General features: G+C 50.8%; 1 protein-coding gene across 7 annotated transcripts in view; it reads right to left on the reverse strand.

The window, feature by feature from the left end:
• The window catches only part of bnc2 (basonuclin 2), a 293681-nt gene that overhangs the window by 78900 nt on the left and 194831 nt on the right, over positions 1–19950 (reverse strand). Inside the window, exon 1 of one of the 7 annotated variants that reach the window (XM_035426259.1) lies at positions 19607–19667. The exons of the other annotated variants lie outside the window; for them this stretch is intronic. Within the exon in view, the coding sequence (XP_035282150.1) occupies positions 19607–19609 (3 nt within the window). The 5' untranslated portion in view covers positions 19610–19667. Of the gene's footprint in view, positions 1–19606; positions 19668–19950 lie in introns of those variants that run through there. 7 annotated transcript variants of the gene reach the window in all.

A 19950-nucleotide genomic window follows, 5' to 3' on the forward strand; every position in this document is an offset into this window, starting at 1 on the left:
TCCCCCTAAACCCCCCGCCCCCTCCTGCGCCCCCCCGCCCCCCCCGCACGGCCGCCATCACCGCGTGGACGGGGTCTCCTCGGGGCACAGGGGCCGGGCCCACGGCGCCCGCCGATTGGCTGATTGGCCTTCGCGGCTCGAGACTGGTCAGCGCGCCGAGCGGCCCCGGGTTCGCGGGCCGGCGGTAAATCCTTACCCATAATGCAGCGGCGGAAGCGCACGACGCCAGCGGGACGACGCACCGCTCTGACGGTGTGAGTAAACCACGCCGAAGACACAGGAGTCATGACAACATCGCAGCGCCACACGGAAACTTCCAAGCACCGCCATCCATATTTCATGAGCGCGTCGCCGCCCCCCCCCCCCTCAGGCCGGCCTGGTAAGTGCACTCGCTACCGTACACAGTTCCACAAACACTCCACAACCGCACTCACATATGCATTTTTAAAGAACACAAGGTAGGATAATAATATATGTCCATGTTTATACATGAATGGGATAAAGCACCTTTCAGATGCCCATGAAGATCATTTTCCTGGTTCTGTGTGCGTGTGTGTGTGTGTGTGCGTGTGCGTGTGTGTGGGTGTCTGTGCGTGTGTATATATGTGTGTGTGTATATATATATACATGTGTATATACGTGTGTGTATAGTATAATAATATTTTTGAGCACATCGATCAGTGATCAGTGATCGGGGGGGGACTCTCTTTGCTCTTCGGCTGTGAGATGGGGGGGGCTCTCTCTGGCTGTAAGATGGGGGGGGGCAGGCTGTAAGATGGGGGGGCTGCTGTCTCTGGCAGTGAGATGGGGGGGAGGGCTCTCTCTGGCTGTAAGATGGGGGGCGCTGCTCTCTTTGGCTGTGAGATGGGGGGGGCAGGCTGTAAGACGGGGGGGGGGCTGCTGTCTCTGGCAGTGAGACGGGGGGGGGGCAGGCTGTAAGAGGGGGGGGGGGGCGCTGCTCTCCCCCCGGCTGGGTCTGAGTGGCGCTGTGTCTTTAAAGCACTCGCACTCTAATCTCCTGAGTGATGGTGCGGCGTTGACAATGCTGAGCTAAGCTCCTCCAGGACCCCCCCCCCCCCCCCCCCCCGACAAGCTCCTCCAGGACCCCCCCGATAAGCCTCTCCGGTCCCCATGAACTCCGGGCACATCAAACTCCGCCCGTCACCGCCCTGTTTACGACTCCGGGAAGAGAGAGCTCCCGCTCGCGCTGGCTCACCGCACCTCTCCCGGCCTGACCACACCGCACCTCTCCCGGCCTGACCACACCGCACAGGCTCACCGCACCTCTCCCGGCCTGATCACACCGCACACCCTCCTCCACTTTCACCCATGCAAAGACACGGCACTGCTGAATCTACAGAGAGCAGGGGAAATGATGTCACACGTTCACGCATACATTACCGTAGCATGTCACTCGCAATCGCAACGCGAACTGATTACAGGATAAATCCGAGGCTCGGTTAAGTTGGTTTAGAATGCTTTGTTAAGGGTTCTCTAACATCTAAAATATTGTGTTTCCCAAAAATATTCGAACAAAATGCAGTTAAACAAACTGGGGACTTTATAGTCTTGAGATGAGCAAACCGGTTGGATTTAAGCCTATATTCTCAGAGGGGAAAGAGAAACAAAGACGAGATTCACCTCAATGAGTGAACAGTTTGGCTGTCTATTGTAGAGACGTCTTGACAGAGAAGTCATGTAAAATTGTTTGATAGAAGATATACTGTTCTTTTTTTTTTTTTGAGTGGACTGGTCACTCTAAAAGACAAGCCAATGCATCGGCAAGATATTAAGATACAGTCTGATTATCATATTCCCCGTTCAATACGCTGCTACCAAAGTACCCTCCGCACATTTTCCACTGGCAGCACCTTTTTCGCTCATTAAGGGTTTAGGTTCTTGCTCTGAGGGACGGGTCCCAGATCAGCGCGGGGGGGGGGGGGGTGACGTTAAATTGGCATACCTCTTAGAGATGCAAGTGAGCCCTCGTTCTACCCCCCCCCCCCCCACGGGAACACTGAGAACTCAGCAGCTACAACAGCATCGCCTCAGCCCTGAACATCACCCCTCCCCGGGTCAGGGCTTGGTTGCAGGCAGTATGTTACTCATAATCATCAGCTCTCGATTGGCCGAAATCCAGGTATATTATTGGCCAGCGCTTCTGCTAAGCAATATGTCACTGAGGAGAGAGCGAGTGAAAATTGGCAAGGCAACATCCTCCCCCCCTGCAAAATAATAATAACACAAATCTTTAAAAAGAAGAAACAGCTAAAAGAACTAAATCAACAGCGTCTGTATCGTTCCAAAAAAATTTTAAAAACCGCTTTCATAAATTACAGGGAGAAACAGTCTGTTGTTCTTCCAGGAATCAGACGATGCGTTCAGTTAAATACTGATGCAGCCAATGTGCGGCACTTCATAACCTACTGCGTGAAGAGAGAGAGAGAGAGAGAGAGAGAGAAAGCAGTCAAAGCACATGCCATTAGGCGCATTTTCAGGGCCTAGCGTGAAAAAATAAAAAATAAAAACATCCAAAGAGGAGGATGAGAGCTCATCGAGAGGTAAGGCGCCCTTCAGCGTGGGGTGGGGTGGGTGGGTGGGGGGGGGGGGGGGTGACCGAAATCAGGTGCGTCAGACTCCCGATCAAAGGCCCCCCTCTTTCCTCAGTACCAAAGGCTTCTGCCTGCAGCCACAGAATCGCGCGCGTTCTCATCCCATTTACATCCAAACGACGAGATTAACGCGCGAATTACACCAGCCACGGCAGGGGGAGACATGCAGGCCTTTCATGAGCCTAAACACCGACACTGAAACCATAACGGTTTATCTCAGGGATAAACACGCACTTCTTTCACTCAGTTTTTTCAAATAAAGGTCGTTATTAACCGTGTTTGAACAGAACACAGAGTGATGTCTAGGAGGTCACAGCCTATGGCATTGTGTGGCAGGAGACAACACAAAACCAATTAACCACATGCTATAATAATGCTCCTTTTCTCCCTGTTCTGAATGAAATAATTAGCCGAGCAGACACTCGCATTCAAGGGAGTTTATATGTACGTATTTCACTACATTTGATCTATTCATTCACCCATTTCTGATCTCTATCTTTAGTAAAGGTACAGAAGAAGCGTGTAATTAAGGATTAAACATGTCACTACTGAGTAGCCGCTACACACAAAATGTGCATGTGCTCCAGTTTCAGGATGCTTTTGCAAGCGTACCCATTAGTGACAGGCTAAACAGTACAACGAAACTCATTTTTCTCTACGCCAAAATAAAATTAAAAATACCCACACAAACACCCACACAAACACACCACACATACACAGACACACACAGTCTCTCCCTCTCACACACACACATACACACACACTCTCACACACAAGCACACACACACACACACACAGACACACAGTCTCTCCCTCTCACACACACACACACACACACACACATACACACACACACGCACACACACACACACACACAGACACACAGTCTCTCCCTCTCACACAAACACCACACATACACAGACACACACAGTCTCTCCCTCTCTCACACACACACTCTCACACAAGCACACAAACACAAACATGCATAAACAATGTGCAGCGTGTTTGTTAAAGGGGCGGACGGTGTGAAAGGGTGAAGCGTGGCGTACGAGCGTGGCCAGGCTCAGAGAGCTGCTCTTCCCGCCGGCCTGCACAGCGGCTGGGGAGGGGCCCTGCTCTGCAGCGGATCAGCATAACCATCCCTCACCATTACTCAATATTCAATAATGCACCCTTTTTAACTATTTATACTGGCCCTCATGCATAATTGACAGGTCTGTGCACGCTCACGGCCGACCTAATGCACAGCGATTGTCATGTTTACACAATTTTGTTTTTCGAGGGGTGATTATCCACTTAAACCCGCACATATTAGGTTAACATTTCAGCGCGGAGGTTAACCCCTGCAAAAGGCAGCGAGCTGCACGTTGTGCAGATGCGTGTACGCTGTATACATCCCGTCCAAAAAGCAGAGGCAGAAACATATTTACACAGTGTTGATATTTTGCAGTGTGTCAGTGCATACTTGACGTAGAAGAAAAATTTTGAGCACTGAAGAGAAGGTATTAAATTAAGCTGCAGAGCACTCCCTTTGTGTCCAGAGTACCCGTGTCTGTCTCCACTGCTGTTACGCCATGGAACAAATCTCCCTGAATTACCGCAGGTGAGCAGACTCTTTATCTGTCGTACAGGTGTGCGCAAAACACAAAAACAATGCACCTGCGCTTCCGGGAGAACACGTTTCAGTGGCCGCGAAAAATATTCAGCGCTCTTCTCCCTCTCTCTCTCTTTCTCTCCCCACTGAAAAAAAATAAATAAATAAAAACAAAAGAATGCGATTTGGGCCTCAGGAGTGCACAGGAAGTGAAGCCACTGTCATTCCTAACAGTGATATCCGGTCTCTCCCGTCCTCCCGCTCCCCAGCGTGCGCTCTGGAGAGGTGGACACAGCTCAGCTGCACGCTCCCCCCTCTGCTCTACTGCCATACGGACGCAGGCATTCGCTTTCTGGTGATGTTGCTGTTGTTTTTTCAGTTTTTTTTATTTTATTTTTATTTTGTTGTTTTTTTTGTTGTTGTTGTCTTGTCCTCTGGGCTTCAGTGGTGCTGAAGGGACCTGGGAGTACTTGTCTGGGCTGTGCCAAGGTCAGTCCACTCCACATGGCAGCTCCTGCCTTCCTACAAGCGAGGAATCAATACTTCTGGACTGTGGCTGTGCCCTAGGTGTAGAACAGCAAAACTCGTCGACGCCTGACATGTTTCCAACCAATCAGAGGCTTTCGCCCCCCCTCCACCCCCCCAATCTGATTCGCATCCGAGAGCAGCTCTTTGCTTTGTGCTGCACGCTTCCTTCTGTAGCCTCTCTCTCGCTCTCTCTCCGTCTGTCTGTCCCTGTCTGTCTGTCCTCCTCTCTCTCTCCGTCTGTCTGTCTGTCCTCCTCTCTCTCAAGCGTGCATTATCTGCCTTATTCACATGCCACAAGTGTTGCTTTCGCTATATGCACTCTGTGTGCATGTGTGTAAGCAAGGGAGTGTATGTACTGTACTTGTGGTGCATCTGGTTTTTAAAAATATATATATTTCAGTTCATTTATGCGTGTACCAGGCGTTCACGTGTGTGTGTGTGTGTTTCGTGCAATTGTGTGTGTGTGTGTGTGTGAGTGTGTGTGTGTGTCAGCACAGTAAATCAGGATTAAGGGGGCAGACTGCTGTTCCTTTGCTCCAGACCTGGGCAGGTGACCAGAGGGGACACACGCTGCCTGTAAGACAGAGGCTCTAATTACCGGGAAGCAGAGACACGCTCAGACAGTCTGCGCCACAGAGGAACAGAGAGGAGGGCCACAGGCAGAGCACACAGAGGAACAGAGAGCAGGGGCCACAGGCAGAGCACACAGAGGAACAGAGAGCAGGGGCCACAGGCACAGTTTCCCCGCTCTGCTGTGGCCTGTTCCTGCCTCTGCAGCCGGTCCTCACTGGCACTGTGAGTGCTCCTGTCCTCAGGCACAGAGCAGACGGGAGACAGGAGCGGGAGAGCGGACCCCACGCTTCGCTTTCCTTTAATGATGAGAGACCACACCGCCAATTACCTTCCCTAATCTTCCCCCACTACCCCCCCCACCAAGAAATGAGTGAATCAAGGAACGTGCCCATCAAACAGTTGGGTTTTTTTTTTTAACAAAAGCAGCCTCAGCCAATGCCACAACCTGAACCTCCTTTAAATGTAAGACTAATTACATTTTTTTATTTTTTATTTCCCCTTCTAATCATTTTTTTGTGCCTTGCGCAAGTGCTTTAACCAGCTTCAGTTTAGAAGAGGACAGAAAAAAAAAGGAATCTAACAAAAAAAAAAAAAAAGCCACTTTAATGAATTCGGTATTGAACCATTCATAAAAAGGGGTTTCAAATTAATTGAAAAGCACACGGCGCATTGTGAGAGACGAGACAGACGAGCGATGAGCAGCCTTCAGCCATGCGGCATGGACAGGGCCTGAAACCTCGACCGCAGGCTCACTCAGACCCAAACTCCCCGTGCCAACCGCTCCGCCGCTTTTCAGAGGAGCGACGGAATTTTGCCCCGGTCCCTAACTCTGACCGCCTGCTTCCCTGTGGTCCAGGAGGCAGGAGACATCGCTCAAAGGAGCCCTCGCTCGCTCTCGCTCTCTCCCTCCCTCTCTCTCTCTCTCTCTCTCTCCGCCTCCTCCTCCGGTCCGTTCCAAGCGGAGCGGTCCAGCCCCGTGGAGGCCGCCAAGCATCATGGGTGTTCGGGGGACGCGACTCGTTCCCGTACCGCAAAAGGCATTTTTCCAGGACTTAATGCGGTGGCACGTAGTTCTGGGCCCGGTAAGAGTTTAAAAAAATAAAGGAGATTTGTGTTCCCCCCCCGTAAGACAGCACAGACGCACACCCCCGCGAGCAGGAGGGTGGAGGAGGAGGAGAGGGAGGTCTGGACCGGTCGCGCTGGAAACGGACAGATTTACAAGCCGTGTGTGTGAAAGTGTGCGCGACTCCCCACGATTAAAAAAAAAAAAAAAAAAAGAAAACATAATGGCCAGATAGAAATTATACATCTGTTTAGGCTAATACCTGTTTTTATTGGCTCGGTTTATAGGTAGTACTTAAAAAAGGGAAAGTCAACAGTCACATTTTTAAAAGAAAGAAAAAAAACATGCTGACTCCAAGAGTTTGTGGAGAATAAAAAAATAAGGTATTTACCAAACAGCACATCAGTTTTACGTCTTAAAATCGGTGAGCGGAGCGCTCGCTAACGAACAGGGGGTCGGTCTACCCCGGCTATCCGAGCGCTGCCATTGTGTTTGTTTCCGAGGGTCTCTCTCAAGACGTCCCACTCCCGATAATGATTTCTGCCGCTTCTGCTGATTGAAGTGAAAGTTTAAAAGGGACACCCCCGCCCCCCCCCCCGGCCCGTCTCCGGACAGACGCGCTCTAAAACGCTCCATCTCCCTCCATCTCCCTCCATCCCCGCTTTTTTACAGCGGCCGGCTCTCACACGAATTAAAAGAGGAAGCCATTGATTTTCCCATTGCTTAACTTTGAAACTTAATCTTGGGCCGTGTTGAGAATCTAGTGCCCTGTCGATATATTTTCTTGGGCAAACAGAATGCGCTGGGAGTCACGCTCCTCGCAGAGAGGCAGAGGGGAGCAGCAGACAGAATGATTTATTGAAGACGCTCTTGTCAGGTACACCTTTTTCTTTTTGATCTTGGCAAGGCAGCGCGATGATAACACTGGGTTCTACTCACACACACACACACACACACACACACACAACCCCCATCACGCACCTACAAGCACACATATACACATGCACATACAAACACACACACACCTACAAAAACACACACACACACATCACGCACCTACAAGCACACATATACACATGCACATACACACACACACACACACACACACACTCACCATGCACATACAAACACACACACACCTACAAAAACACACACACACACACTACAGGGAAAACTGAAGGTAATTTTTCTATTCAGGTACACACCTTTTTAATTTCTCTCCACATGACCAGACACATCAACGCTGTATGGTTCATAGCGCAAGGCAAAAAAAATTCATATGGACCGCTTTGGCTTATCCCCACAAAAATACATCAGGCTAATGTAAACAGGGGTTTGGTGCAGGGGCAGAAGCTGGCAGGGTAACATGCAGTATGTTATTCTAAAAGCAGCAGGCAGAAAGTTTAGGTACGTGTGCAGTCTCACGTCCCTTAGAGAGGGTCACCTCTGTCCAAGACGTCCTCCACGGACACAGCCAGCAAACACCATCTTACCCCTACATACACTGGGCCAGCCACCAAATAATTCACAGGAAAAAAAAAAGAGAGAGGAAAAAAAAGACTCCTTCGCTGCATACGGTCTCATCTGTTTCCAGTTTCTTGCAGATGCTCTGCTTTTACTGCTGCAGTCTAGTATTTCATGGCTGATTTAGCCGGTGGTTTGGTTTTATACAAACTACATCTCTAATGACAGCGTGTCTCCTGTACGTTGTGGCACACCAATACCTTCCCCTCACAGGAAACGTAAACGCCCCCCCCCCCCGGTCGCCCCCCATGTACACGGGTGATCGCAGGACCTCCCACTTTTAATCACACGTGCCCCCGCCCCTCGGACACCTTTCCCAGCAGTCCTGTACAGGGGACAGATCAGAGAGGCCTCGCGTTCCCTCTCTCCGCTCCAGTCGGCGGCGCTACCGCTGCCTGCAGGGCTGTAGCTGCTAGCAGCACACGCTCCGCCAGACCTGGTAACCGCGGAAACGCGCTATTAAATTTCATCTTCATAACCGGCGATGACATACAGGCCGTGCTCGTAGGTCCAGCCCTACCCGACGATTATCCCTAATTACGTCTAATAAACGTGCTTTTAAACCGGCGAACGCCGGAGACTGGCCCAGCGGCAACACTTTATAGACAAGACAAAGGAAAGAGAATTTAAAAAAACGAAAAAGAAAACAGTTGTTTGTCGTAAAAAGTGGGAATCACGTGAACGCTTGCCGCTCGCGCACGTTTACGAAGCATTCCAGCAGGTCATACCTCATGGCTTTAATGGGGCTTCTTTCTCTCATTTTAACCCCCCCCGTTGGGTCCTTTATTTCTGAGAAACGGGCCGCTGTGTCTGAGGAAAACAGGCGGAGGGGTGTAGCCTCCCGCCAGCGGTCCCGGGCCCAGGGAGCGGAGGACCTCTCTCTCTTATGAGAACTGAGTGGGAACAAGATTCCATTACACTGTATTTGCATTCTGTACATCTGAGTCTGGACTGTACCGCACAGCTGTCAGTCTCCCCCCCCCCCCCTTACTCACCCCCCTCCCCTACCCCATCCCGCATTCTTGGGATAACAGGCCACAGCACTGTAATGCTTCCTAACTGTGAGTGTCTCATATCTCTGTTACTTCTGAAGTGTCTGGTTTGGTCTTCCCTGATTTCTGTCAACTGTATGACTTAAACCCCCCAACCCACAAACCACTCCCTCCCCCACCCCTGCCCCCATATCAGCCCCCCGCGTTCCCCCCACATCAGCCCTCTGTGCCCCCCCCCACATCAGCCCCCTGTGCCCCCCCCACATCAGCCCCCTGTGCCCCCCCCCACATCAGCCCCCTGTGCCCCCCCCCACATCAGCCCCCTGTGCCCCCCCCACATCAGCCCCCTGTGCCCCCCCCCACATCAGCCCCCTGTGCCCCCCCACATCAGCCCCCTGTGCCCCCCCCACATCAGCCCCCTGTGCCCCCCCCCACATCAGCCCCCTGTGCCCCCCCACATCAGCCCCCCGCGTCCCCCCCACATCAGCCCCCTGTGCCCACATCCCCCCCCCCCCCCCCCGTGCCCACGTCTCCCCCACGCGTGCACCCGGACACACGCGCCCCCCCCCCCCCCCCCCCGTGCGGTAAATGGAATCTGCGCTCCGCTGAAAGGCCTCATTTCTTCCTGATGGTTTAAGCGTTCTCACCGCGGTTAATGACAGGCCCTCCGCCTCCCGGTGATGCGCCGGCAGATGTTCCGGGACCGCCGGCCCCTCTCCTGCCTGACGGGCGGTGACAAGCCGTCCTCTGAAGGACATCCCCCCCCCCCCCTCCCCTCCCAACGCAACGATGGGGAGGCAGAGGTGGAGGACACCCCCCCCCAACACAACGATGGGAAAGCAGGTGTGGCGGACACCTCCTCCGCTCCTCCATCTCACCTTAACAACGGCAGACACCTCCTCCGCTCCTACACCTCGCCCTGACAATGTCAGACACCTCCTCCAATCCTCCTCCACCTCGCCCTGACAACGCCAGACACCTCCTCCAATCCTCCTCCACCTCGCCCTGACAACGCCAGACACCTCCTCCAATCCTCCTCCACCTCGCCCTGACAACGCCAGACACCTCCTCCAATCCTCCTCCACCTCACCATGACAACACCAGACAACTCCTCCGCTCCTCCACCTCGCCCTGACAACTCCAGCGTCTGTCTGAGGATGCTGCAGGGCGTGTTCGGGGGGGTGGAGCCCTGTCTGCACTGCCGGCCTCCTTAGCCCCGCCCACTGGCGGTTTCTCCACAACTCAACACCTGCGGGCCTGAGTCACGATGGCATTTGGGTTACCATGGTAATCAGTCCAACACAAGCACACGCAGCTCAGCACACTCCTGCCAGCACTGCGTTAATGCCCACAGCCCAAGGCGCACTGTAAAACGTTCAGTGTTAAATCAACTCTCACAGAGTACATACGGTACCTATTAGACTGATATGTACTCTGTACGAGCTGAATTAGCACGGGGTATTTTACAGTGTTTAGAATCATTTCTTTACTTTCCAGATTTCAGAGAGAAGTTCCTTGTTTGGCACATGGTATTGTGTTTTCATAGTTATCATAGTTGGACGCTGCAGCAGTTTAAATATAATTTCATAAATAACTGATATTAGAAATATAAATCTGTGCACAGCGCTTTGCTGATAATCTCCGCTCCTTCAGCACAGGCCAAAATGGCGTCTCACCCTGCCGTTTGAAACGTACACTTTCCCGCCAGTTTTCTGTTATTTTTCAATTGTATTCTCTAGTCAGGGTCCCTACTTTTCTTTAATTCTGCTAATGAGCGTCTCAGTGAGCTCAGCCGAGTCCCTAAGCACATTTTAATTTAAGAGGCGTGAGCAGGGACACAATCTTTAAGAGGATCTGTCCGCTTTTTCCGTCGATCTGAGAATCGTCTGGATCTGGTAAAGCGGAGACAGAGGTCCAGGATCCCAAGATGGTGGTAAAAAGCATTTTAAGAGATATCCTATATATTTTTACATATATATGACATGCCCCTGACATACATTAAAAGGCGAGGAGAGAGGATTATTAAAACCCTGCAAGAGAGGAATACAAATTGGCGATGTCCAGAAAGCCATTGATCAGGCAGGTCACATGCTCTCCCTCAAACTGTGAAGGATGATGGTTTAAAAACAAGCTTTGTAATTGAAAACACGGGGTCATTAAATTTATTGGCTTACATATGAAAATATTGACTCTTCCCAGAGACCTCTTCTCCAATCTTTCAATCCCTTTATTTCCCTAAATAAATCTTTATTCATGTCGCATTGATTTATCGAACGGAGAAACTGATAAACCGCCACGGAATCAGTAAAAAGATGCGTCTCCGCTATGAAAATAAATAAATCAAACGAAATCAGCGGAAAACAAAGAGGCATTGTGGGTCAAAGGCTGAACAAAGCAGTCCGCTGCGCTGTCAGTAAGCTGCAGATGATCATGTGACCAACAGCAGAACTCCATTTTCAAACACTTGGAGGTCTGGCCCTGACAGAGAGAGAGAGAGAGAGGTGCTGCCTCCTCGACTACTTTCACAAAACTCCCCCCATTATTTCAAGCTGAGATAAACACAATTGCGCTGGGAGTGCCAAGAGTCAAGCAACACTCCAAAAAACTGCACGGCAGCCCACGCCAAATGGCTCGACAGACCCTTGACCTCATCGTCCAATAGGAAGACACGAATGGAGATTTTGGGGCGGCAAAGACGGAGAAGTGAGAATTCACCAGCGAATATGGCAGGAGAACGAGGGAGGGAAGAAGGAAGAGAGAGAGAGAGAGTGACTGAGAGAAAGAGGGAGAGACGGGGGGGGGGGTGTGGGGGCTCTCTGTAGTCCCTGGAAGACGGCTCAGTAAAGGAGTCCTCCGCGCAGCACACATCTGTTCTTCGTTTATCAACAACTGGAGAGAAAATGGCAGGAAACGTCGCCGCTGTAGAGGCAGATGAAAAGGCTCAAGTAAACGTGTGTCACACATGTACCGCGCTGGAGCCGCTGTTCCCGCCGGCGGCTCGGCCTGTTCCCGCACGCCAGGGCACACGCAGCGGCTACAGCCTGCGAGGACAGAGCGGGGCGCGCTACTGAGCCACCCGCCAGCGCGCCCAGCGGCCTTTCTCTGATTCGCTCGCGTCTCCGCCCAACGCCACTTCCTCTGACGCTCAGACTAGCGATGGCGTCGCTGGGCATCACCGCAGGGGGCGGAGACATTTTTCTCTCCTTTGTTTAAAACGCACACGCAGGCCCGTCGCGCGCGCGTGTGTGTGTGTGTGTGTGTGTACGCGGCGCGGGCGCTGGGGTTTGTCGAGGTCGCGGCGTGCGGATATTAAACGCGCGGCGCTAACCGTGAGCGTGCCGCTGCCTGCGCGGATAATGAGCAGGCGGAGTCGCCAGGTAACCGCTTCATTATGCAGAACAGACGCTTAACGAATCCCACACCTCATTAACAGCAATAAGCGTCTGCTGCCACCACCACTGTCAGCAGGATGAGCAATCAGAGGGGTCATTTCACATCACAACAGCTACTGGGGCACTTTACTGCCCTGTTCATCATGGGGAAGACTGTCATTACATTACATTACATTACACACACACTCACTCACACACACACAATCACGCAAACACACAAACACACACACATACACACATACACACCTACAAACACACACACACACACACACACACCTACAAACACACACACACACACACACACACACACCTACACACACACACACACACACCTACACACACACACACACACACACACCTACAAACACACACACACACACACACACACACACCTACAAACACACACACACACACACCTACAAACACACAATCACATATGCACAAACAAACACACGTAAACACACATACACAGACACACACAAACATACACATACATACACACACACACACACACACACACACACACACATACACGCGCACACACATACACGCACACACACACACACACACACACACATACACGCACACACACACATACACACACAAACACACATGCACACACTAGCTTGGGAGAAAGACAGATGGATAGAATTATGGGGAAGGAGAGATGTAGAACTTAGATCAATATTTGACTATGAAAATCTAGAGAGCGAGTCATGAAGTGATGGTAAGGACTGAGGTGTGTGCGCATGCTTGTGCGGTTTGTGTATGTGTACTGGTATATTTGTGTTTGTGTAGGTGTGTGTGTATCTATGCTTCTGATCATTTGCATGTTTGTGTGTGTGAAATACTGTATGTCTGATTGTGTGTGTGTGTGTGAGTCTGTATGTTCTTTTGTGTGTGTATGTGTGTATTTGTGTGTACGTGGGTGTGTGTGTGTGTGTGCGTGTGTACGTGGGTGTGTGTGTGTGTTTACGTGTGTACGTGTGTGTGTGTACGTGTGTGATGTGTGCGTGTGTGTGTGTATTTGTGTGTACGTGGGTGTGTGTGCGTGCGTGTATTTGTGTCTATTTGCGTGTATGTGGGTGTGTGTGTGTGTGCATGTGTGTATGTGGGTGTGTGTGTGTGTGCGTATTTGTGTGTGTGTGTATTTGTGTGTACGTGGGTGTGTGTGTGTGTATTTGTGTGTACATGGGTGTGTGTGTGTGTGTGCGTGTGTATTTGTGTGTACGTGGGTATGTGTGCGTGCGTGCGTGTGTGTGTGTGTGCGTGTGTGTGTATGTGGGTGTGTGTGCGTGTGTATTTGTGTGTGTGTGCGTGTGTGTATGCGTGCGTCCGTGCGTGTGTGTATTTGTGTGTACGTGGGTATGCGTGCGTGCGTGCGTCCGTGCGTGTGTGTATTTGTGTGTACGTGGGTATGCGTGCGTGCGTGCGTGCGTGTGTGTGTGTGTGTGCGTGCGTGCGCGTATGTGTGTGTGTGTGTAAGAGCTCTTAGTGCTCCAACACCCCTGCTGACGTGAATCAGGCGGTTAGATCTGCACGTCTGATCACGGTAAATTACAGCAGGGCAGAGGAACAGAGACAATTCTTCCTTTAATTACAGGAAACATCTCATTTATATTTTATGAAAATTTATCCCCAGAAGCCAAGTGTGTCTGGCATTGTGTACGGAGGTAATATAAGCAGGTCTAAAGGACGCTAGGAGGCTGGAAGCAGTGCTGAGCTGGGACAGAGCCTTTGCACAAGCACGCGTCCGGACCTGTACCGCCTGGAACGGGCCAGACAGTCACAGGTCCATGCAGGACAGAGTCACAGAAGCCTCGGCCACAGGCAGACCTGCACAGAGAGCAGCACACAAGCTACAACACGACAGCGAGAACACAGCGAGTCTGGAGTCAGATACACAGCCTAGAAACCAGGCAGGAAGAGCGAGAACACAGCGAGTCTGGAGTCAGATACACAGCCTACAACTATGCAGGGAGAGGTTGCTGTGTACAGGACAATCACACGACAAGAGTGTATGCATTTAATCTACTCAATCTGCACAAGCTACAAGTTTCATAGGACATACACATATATACACCTGGCCCCAGAAACACATAAAAAGACATTATGGAGGATATTACAATATTTTTGTAAGCGTTCTGTAAATCGCACACACATCAGCCCATGTGTCCTTAGTATGTAGGGAGAGACATTATCAGGCCAGAGGTCCTCACAATGAAGGCAGTTTCTCAGGCAGATTGAAGGGTGAGCCTCAGATCACACACACACACACACACACACACACACACACGCACACACACACACACTGAGTCAGGAGCTCAGTATTTTACTGACACCTCCTTCATGAGCTGCGACTCCATTTCTATGTCTGTGTTTCCAAGACGGATCTGCTAAGTACCTCTCTACCGTGTGAGTCTGCACTGAAATATTAATACTCCTTTTACAAGTACAAAGAAGAGTCGAAACCAAGCCGAAGCTACAGGGAATCCATATATTAAAGATGAGGGATCTTTCAAATGCATAAGAGGTTTTGCATTACCGATTTTAAGAAGTAACCAGCCATAAGTAGGCTTCAGATGGATTGAGATTATCTTTTTCCTAAGACTGTGCTTCGAGAGTTCTAGCACAGTAGCCATTGACACAGTACTTTACCAATACCACAGGCAGGTACCTATAGTTCAACTATTTGCAGTCATAGACAAGAGTAATGTCAACTAAAACGAAATACACTTTTTTCTGAAATCCCACAATAATTTCATGTTGAAAATATGCTCAAATATTTTAAATATTTTCCAAAAAAAAAACAACAAAAAAAAACAAAAAAAAACATTGAGCTCCATAAAAAAAGAAATTCACTGGTGTCAATATCTCGCAATTTCACCCTCACTTAAAATGGCAGAAGCTGTAATTTTATTTATCATCGAGCAGCGTTTCCAGCTCAAACTCCGGACCTGACACACTGAATCTTCCTCTGCTGAGGATGACAGCGAGTCAGCCAAGCACAGCTCTCTCTCTCTCTCTCCCTCCCTTCTTCCTCACGGCAGAATCAAGAACCACTTTTTCTTCTTCTCTTTTTTTTTTTTTTTTTTTTTTTTTACAACTCTTTGATATGCATCCCCCATTAAATATAGATGGCAAGGCATCATTACAAGCATCTTAATTAATTCAATTAGCCTGGTGATACGCTCTTCGCCATAGGAAGAGGCACACAGAAAACATCTCCACGTCCATAACACTGATGTTAATGAAATGTAAAAAAGTGAGGAGCGCGGCTGTGGGTCGGGGATAATCCGGGCCGGCTGATTAGCATTCACAAACACGATTTAGCTCCTCAAAGCAAACAAATTACGCTGCTTGAAAGTGAATGGATGGGGGGAGAGTCAACAAGGAGGGAAAAAAAATCTAATGAATTATTAAGCGACTCGTGTAAGTATTTCGACTGCCACTGTGCGCGGGTCGTGGAAGATGGGTAATGGCACTATAAAGACTTGGTTAGCACAGGATACACTTCCAATCAAGGAAAAAGAAATCCTAGAAAATTGTTTTTACAAAATAATAATTTTTTAAAAGCATGCTACCTTTTTTTTTTTACAAGCAAATATATATTTTTCCATTGCTGAACTTAACGTCTGTGAAGAGATAAAAAGGACCAATGTTCAGTGAATAGAGTCTAGTCTGAGAAATCCTTCTGTTCTTGGAAATTCAGTTTGCGCATTTCCCAGTGTCTCGTCTGAGCCCTGTAGTGGTGCATTCTGGTACAAAGATGCTGAGAAGACAGCTAAAGATACTTCAGCGAACAGCGAACTCTCATCCCCGCAAGTGCGAGTTCAATGAAAGCTACACTGATGTTCCTGTCATATTCTTTAATTTACAAAAACGCGCCAGAATATACATGACATTCCTTAAAACACAAAACCCTCTTTTGTGTCAAATGAAACGGAGCAGACAGTTCTGTGATGTCTAGCTCAAGCCGAGGCTGAAGCATTTAATTGAGTTCTTGTGAAAGCTGGTGTAGTATTACAAATCTCAGATCATCGGCGAGAGTCGGGCAATTATCGCACAAACATGTAAAACACGCTCGGGCTGAATCGCAAAGGCCCGTTCAATCAGAATTCTAAATTACCTTTGAACTCAGTATAATAATGAACACACTGTTTTTAATCATGTTCCCAGATTGTCAAAATTAAAAAGTGGGTTTGAAAAGAAAATAAAGTCTCGCATGTGGAATGTGGAATGGAGCGCACGCACATGTCACACGCAGCAAATAACATCCACGCCATGCCAGTGCGTTTTGATTAATATCCGCTCACGGCCTGCGGTTTTCTGGAGGGGGGGAAAAAATTAATGTGAGAAACGATCTACGCGGTTGACACATTTCTGGTCGTACCACAGTGTGTGTGCGCGTGTGTGTGTGTGTATGTGCGTGCACGCGCGTGTGTGTGTATGGAAGATTTCGGGCACTTAAAATCACACGCTGGGCCTAAGCTGCTGGGAGGGGCCCCCCCTGACCCCCTCTCCTGTTTGAAGAGGCTATTTATGAAGGGCTTTGGGTCCCGCATAAATCCAGATTGAGTTTGCTGCCGATTGTGAGCAGAGTTAACGACCCCTCTCGACCCCCTGTCATCGTCGCAGGCGTTCGAGCGCCCCGGCGCTATCGGGGGCGCTATCGGGGGCGCAGAGCGCTGCGTTTTGGGAGGAGGCCAGCTTCCTGACAGTGAGGGGATTGTCAGCGCCTGCAGGACTCTGAGTCCCATGTTTAAAAAAAAGAGGGAAAGAGAGGGAGAGAGAGGAGAGAGAGAGAGAAAGAGAGGGAGAGAGGGGGAGAGAGAGAGGGAGAGAGTGAGAGTGGGAGAAAGAGAGAGGGGGAGAGAGAGAGAGAGAGAGGGAGAGAGTGAGAGTGGGAGAAAGAGAGAGGGAGAGAGAGGCAGGGAGAAAGAGAGGGAGAGAGTGAGAGTGGGAGAGAGGGAGAGAGAGGCAGGGAGAAAGAGAGGGAGAGAGAGGCAGGGAGAAAGAGAGGGAGAGAGTGAGAGTGGGAGAGAGAGAGAGAGAGGCAGGGAGAAAGAGAGGGAGAGAGTGAGAGTGGGAGAAAGAGAGAGGGGGAGAGAGAGAGAGAGGCCCACTCAGACCCAGAGTCAAGTGCGGACCAGCGGAGTAAAATATTCTCCTGGAGGTGGGGGTCCTGAAGAAAGTGCAAATATACAACCCCCCCCCCCAGAGGGCCCCGCCTGCACATTATGCAAATGGCCGACGTGTGTAAGGGTCATTCAGGGCTTCCAGAGCTGGGATCACAGACACTTCCTCAAACAAATAACACCTGGACCTCCTGCTCTGATTGGCTGGCCCACGCAAGGCTGGACCTCCTGCTCTGATTGGCTGGCCCGCGCAAGGCTGGACCTCCCGCTCTGATTGGCTGGCCTGCACAAGGGCACGTCACCTTCGCGAGTTTCAAGGGCAGAGAGGGTCATTTAAAGAGGCTCGTTCTCTGAGAACAACAAAAGCAAGGGGAAGGTGTCCCGCTTTGGTGAGGAAAACATTCATCATCGCCTCTCCTGGACCCCCTGCTCGGTCCCACCAGCCCTCGCCTGCCACCCCCCCGAAAAGAAAAAAAAAACAAAACTAACTTTTGAAAAACCAATAAATCTGATTTTCTAAATCACATCGGTAAAGTAAAATCTGTTGATTTTCTTTGTTGTTCCTATTTTCCAGGTGTAGGGTGCTTTTATTCCATTGGAGAAACAATGAGGAACAAGCACAAGCAACACATCACCAACCCTCAGCGGCCTTGTGCTTGGCTGCGCAAATGTGCGCAACTTCCCTGTCAACTGCGAGCAACAAAATCAGGAGCGATTGTTCTGGTTTTAATATGAAGAAGAGCCCACCCTCTCACATTCACACACACACACACACATGCTCATGCTCATACACACACACACACACACACACACACACACTCATACACACACGCGCACACACACACGGGAGGCCTATCGGCCAGGGTGTTTGGTAGCATGAGGCTGCAGCAGTTCCAGAATTATAAGTGAGGTAACGGAGGGGGGGAGGTGGGGGGGTGGGGGGAGGGAGTGTTTGTCAGGGGTTGAGAGCAGACGGGCCTCGATCAAAACACCCACCGCTGGGGAGGGACCAGCAGGAGAGGGGGGGGGACGCGGCCCCCATTAAACACATGCAAATGAGATGTTAAATGAACATAAAAACTGAATGTGTACTCAAGCGGGATTACTGTGGGCTCTCCAGCGCTGATGGTCTGTAATATATGCACAAACATTCCCACTGTTACCATCCTTCTCTCTTTTTTCCCCCATTTTTTTGGTGTGATATTAAAACCAACACAGGCAGTGTAGTGCATAGAGCGCGGCTTCCAGGGCCTACTTCTGCCTCTTTTCGGTTCCCCTGGCTGACTAACCCTTTCTCCTTCCGCCCGGACCCCCCCTCCCGAACAAACACCGTGGCCCACAAGGCCTCACTGCTGTTGGGGCTCCGCGGGTCAAATTTGGGCACCACCTTGCCAGAACCATCTTGTGCGCATCGAGGCCCCTCGTAGAATCGCTAGCTTCATTACTGACGCCTAATTGGCCCACAGGACACCGCTGCCCCCCTCCCCCGTTAAAGCTTCAGAGAATCCCGCAGCCCCCTCCCCCCCCCCCCCAGGTCTGTGGAGTCGGCGTCCATCAGGGGAAGGAATGCAGGCGCACTTCTCCTGGATCGCTCGCAGCGTCCGTGTCGGGAAAGCCGAGTGTGACGGAAGTCAGCTGCCACACAACGCTGGATATTATTTCCCCCGAATTAAAACTCAACGAAAGCAACCCCCTCCCCTCCCCTCCCACCCCACCCCACCCCAACCCGACCCCACCCCGGGCACAAGCTCAGACGCACAGCACTAAAGGTATTCACAACGTGGTCCGTTCCTATGAAGTACGGGACAGGTCACTGAGACAAAAAAAACTAACTGTGGAGAAGCTTGTCCCGCAGACTGAGAGAGGAGCACTCAAACCACTCCCCCCCCACACATGCGTGTCACCCAATCAGAATCGCAGGGCGCGATCCGTACTTCTACATCAAACGCTCTGATTGGCTCTCACATTTCATCAGTGGTGCTATGAGCAATGCCTGCCTAAACACTGCAAAACAACAGCCGTAAAAAATATAAATAAATAAAAAACAAGTGAAAAGGAACAAACTCAAACACATCGCCCCTCCGACTCAGGTTTCAGGTTCTTGGCTCCATTCCCCCGCCCCCCCCCCCCCCCCCCCCCCCCCGCCCCCCCCGCCCCCGCCCCGGGAGGACGAGCGGTAACATACGGTACCATGAGGCGCGGTCCCCCGGCGCAGGCGCACTGAGGCCAGATCCCTCGCGGCGGAAACACCGCCGTCCCGCTCACAGGAGGGCCGGGCCGCCGAAACGGGTTTGGGGCTCAACTGGGCGGCGCTGGGGGGCTGGAGACAGACACATTCCTCCACCCTCCTCCCCTCCTCCCCTCCTCCTCCTCCCACTACTCTCTCTCTCTCTCACTCTCTCCTCTTTCTCTCTCTCTCTCTCTCTTCTTTCTCTCTCTCTCACTCTCTCCCTCAATCTCTCTCTCTCTCTCACTCTCTCTCTCTCACTCTCTCCTCTTTTTCTCTCTCTCTCTCTCTCTCACTCCTCTTTTTT

Source organism: Anguilla anguilla, chromosome 7 (genome assembly GCF_013347855.1).
Source record: "Anguilla anguilla isolate fAngAng1 chromosome 7, fAngAng1.pri, whole genome shotgun sequence".
Classification (NCBI taxonomy): Eukaryota; Metazoa; Chordata; class Actinopteri; order Anguilliformes; family Anguillidae; genus Anguilla; species Anguilla anguilla.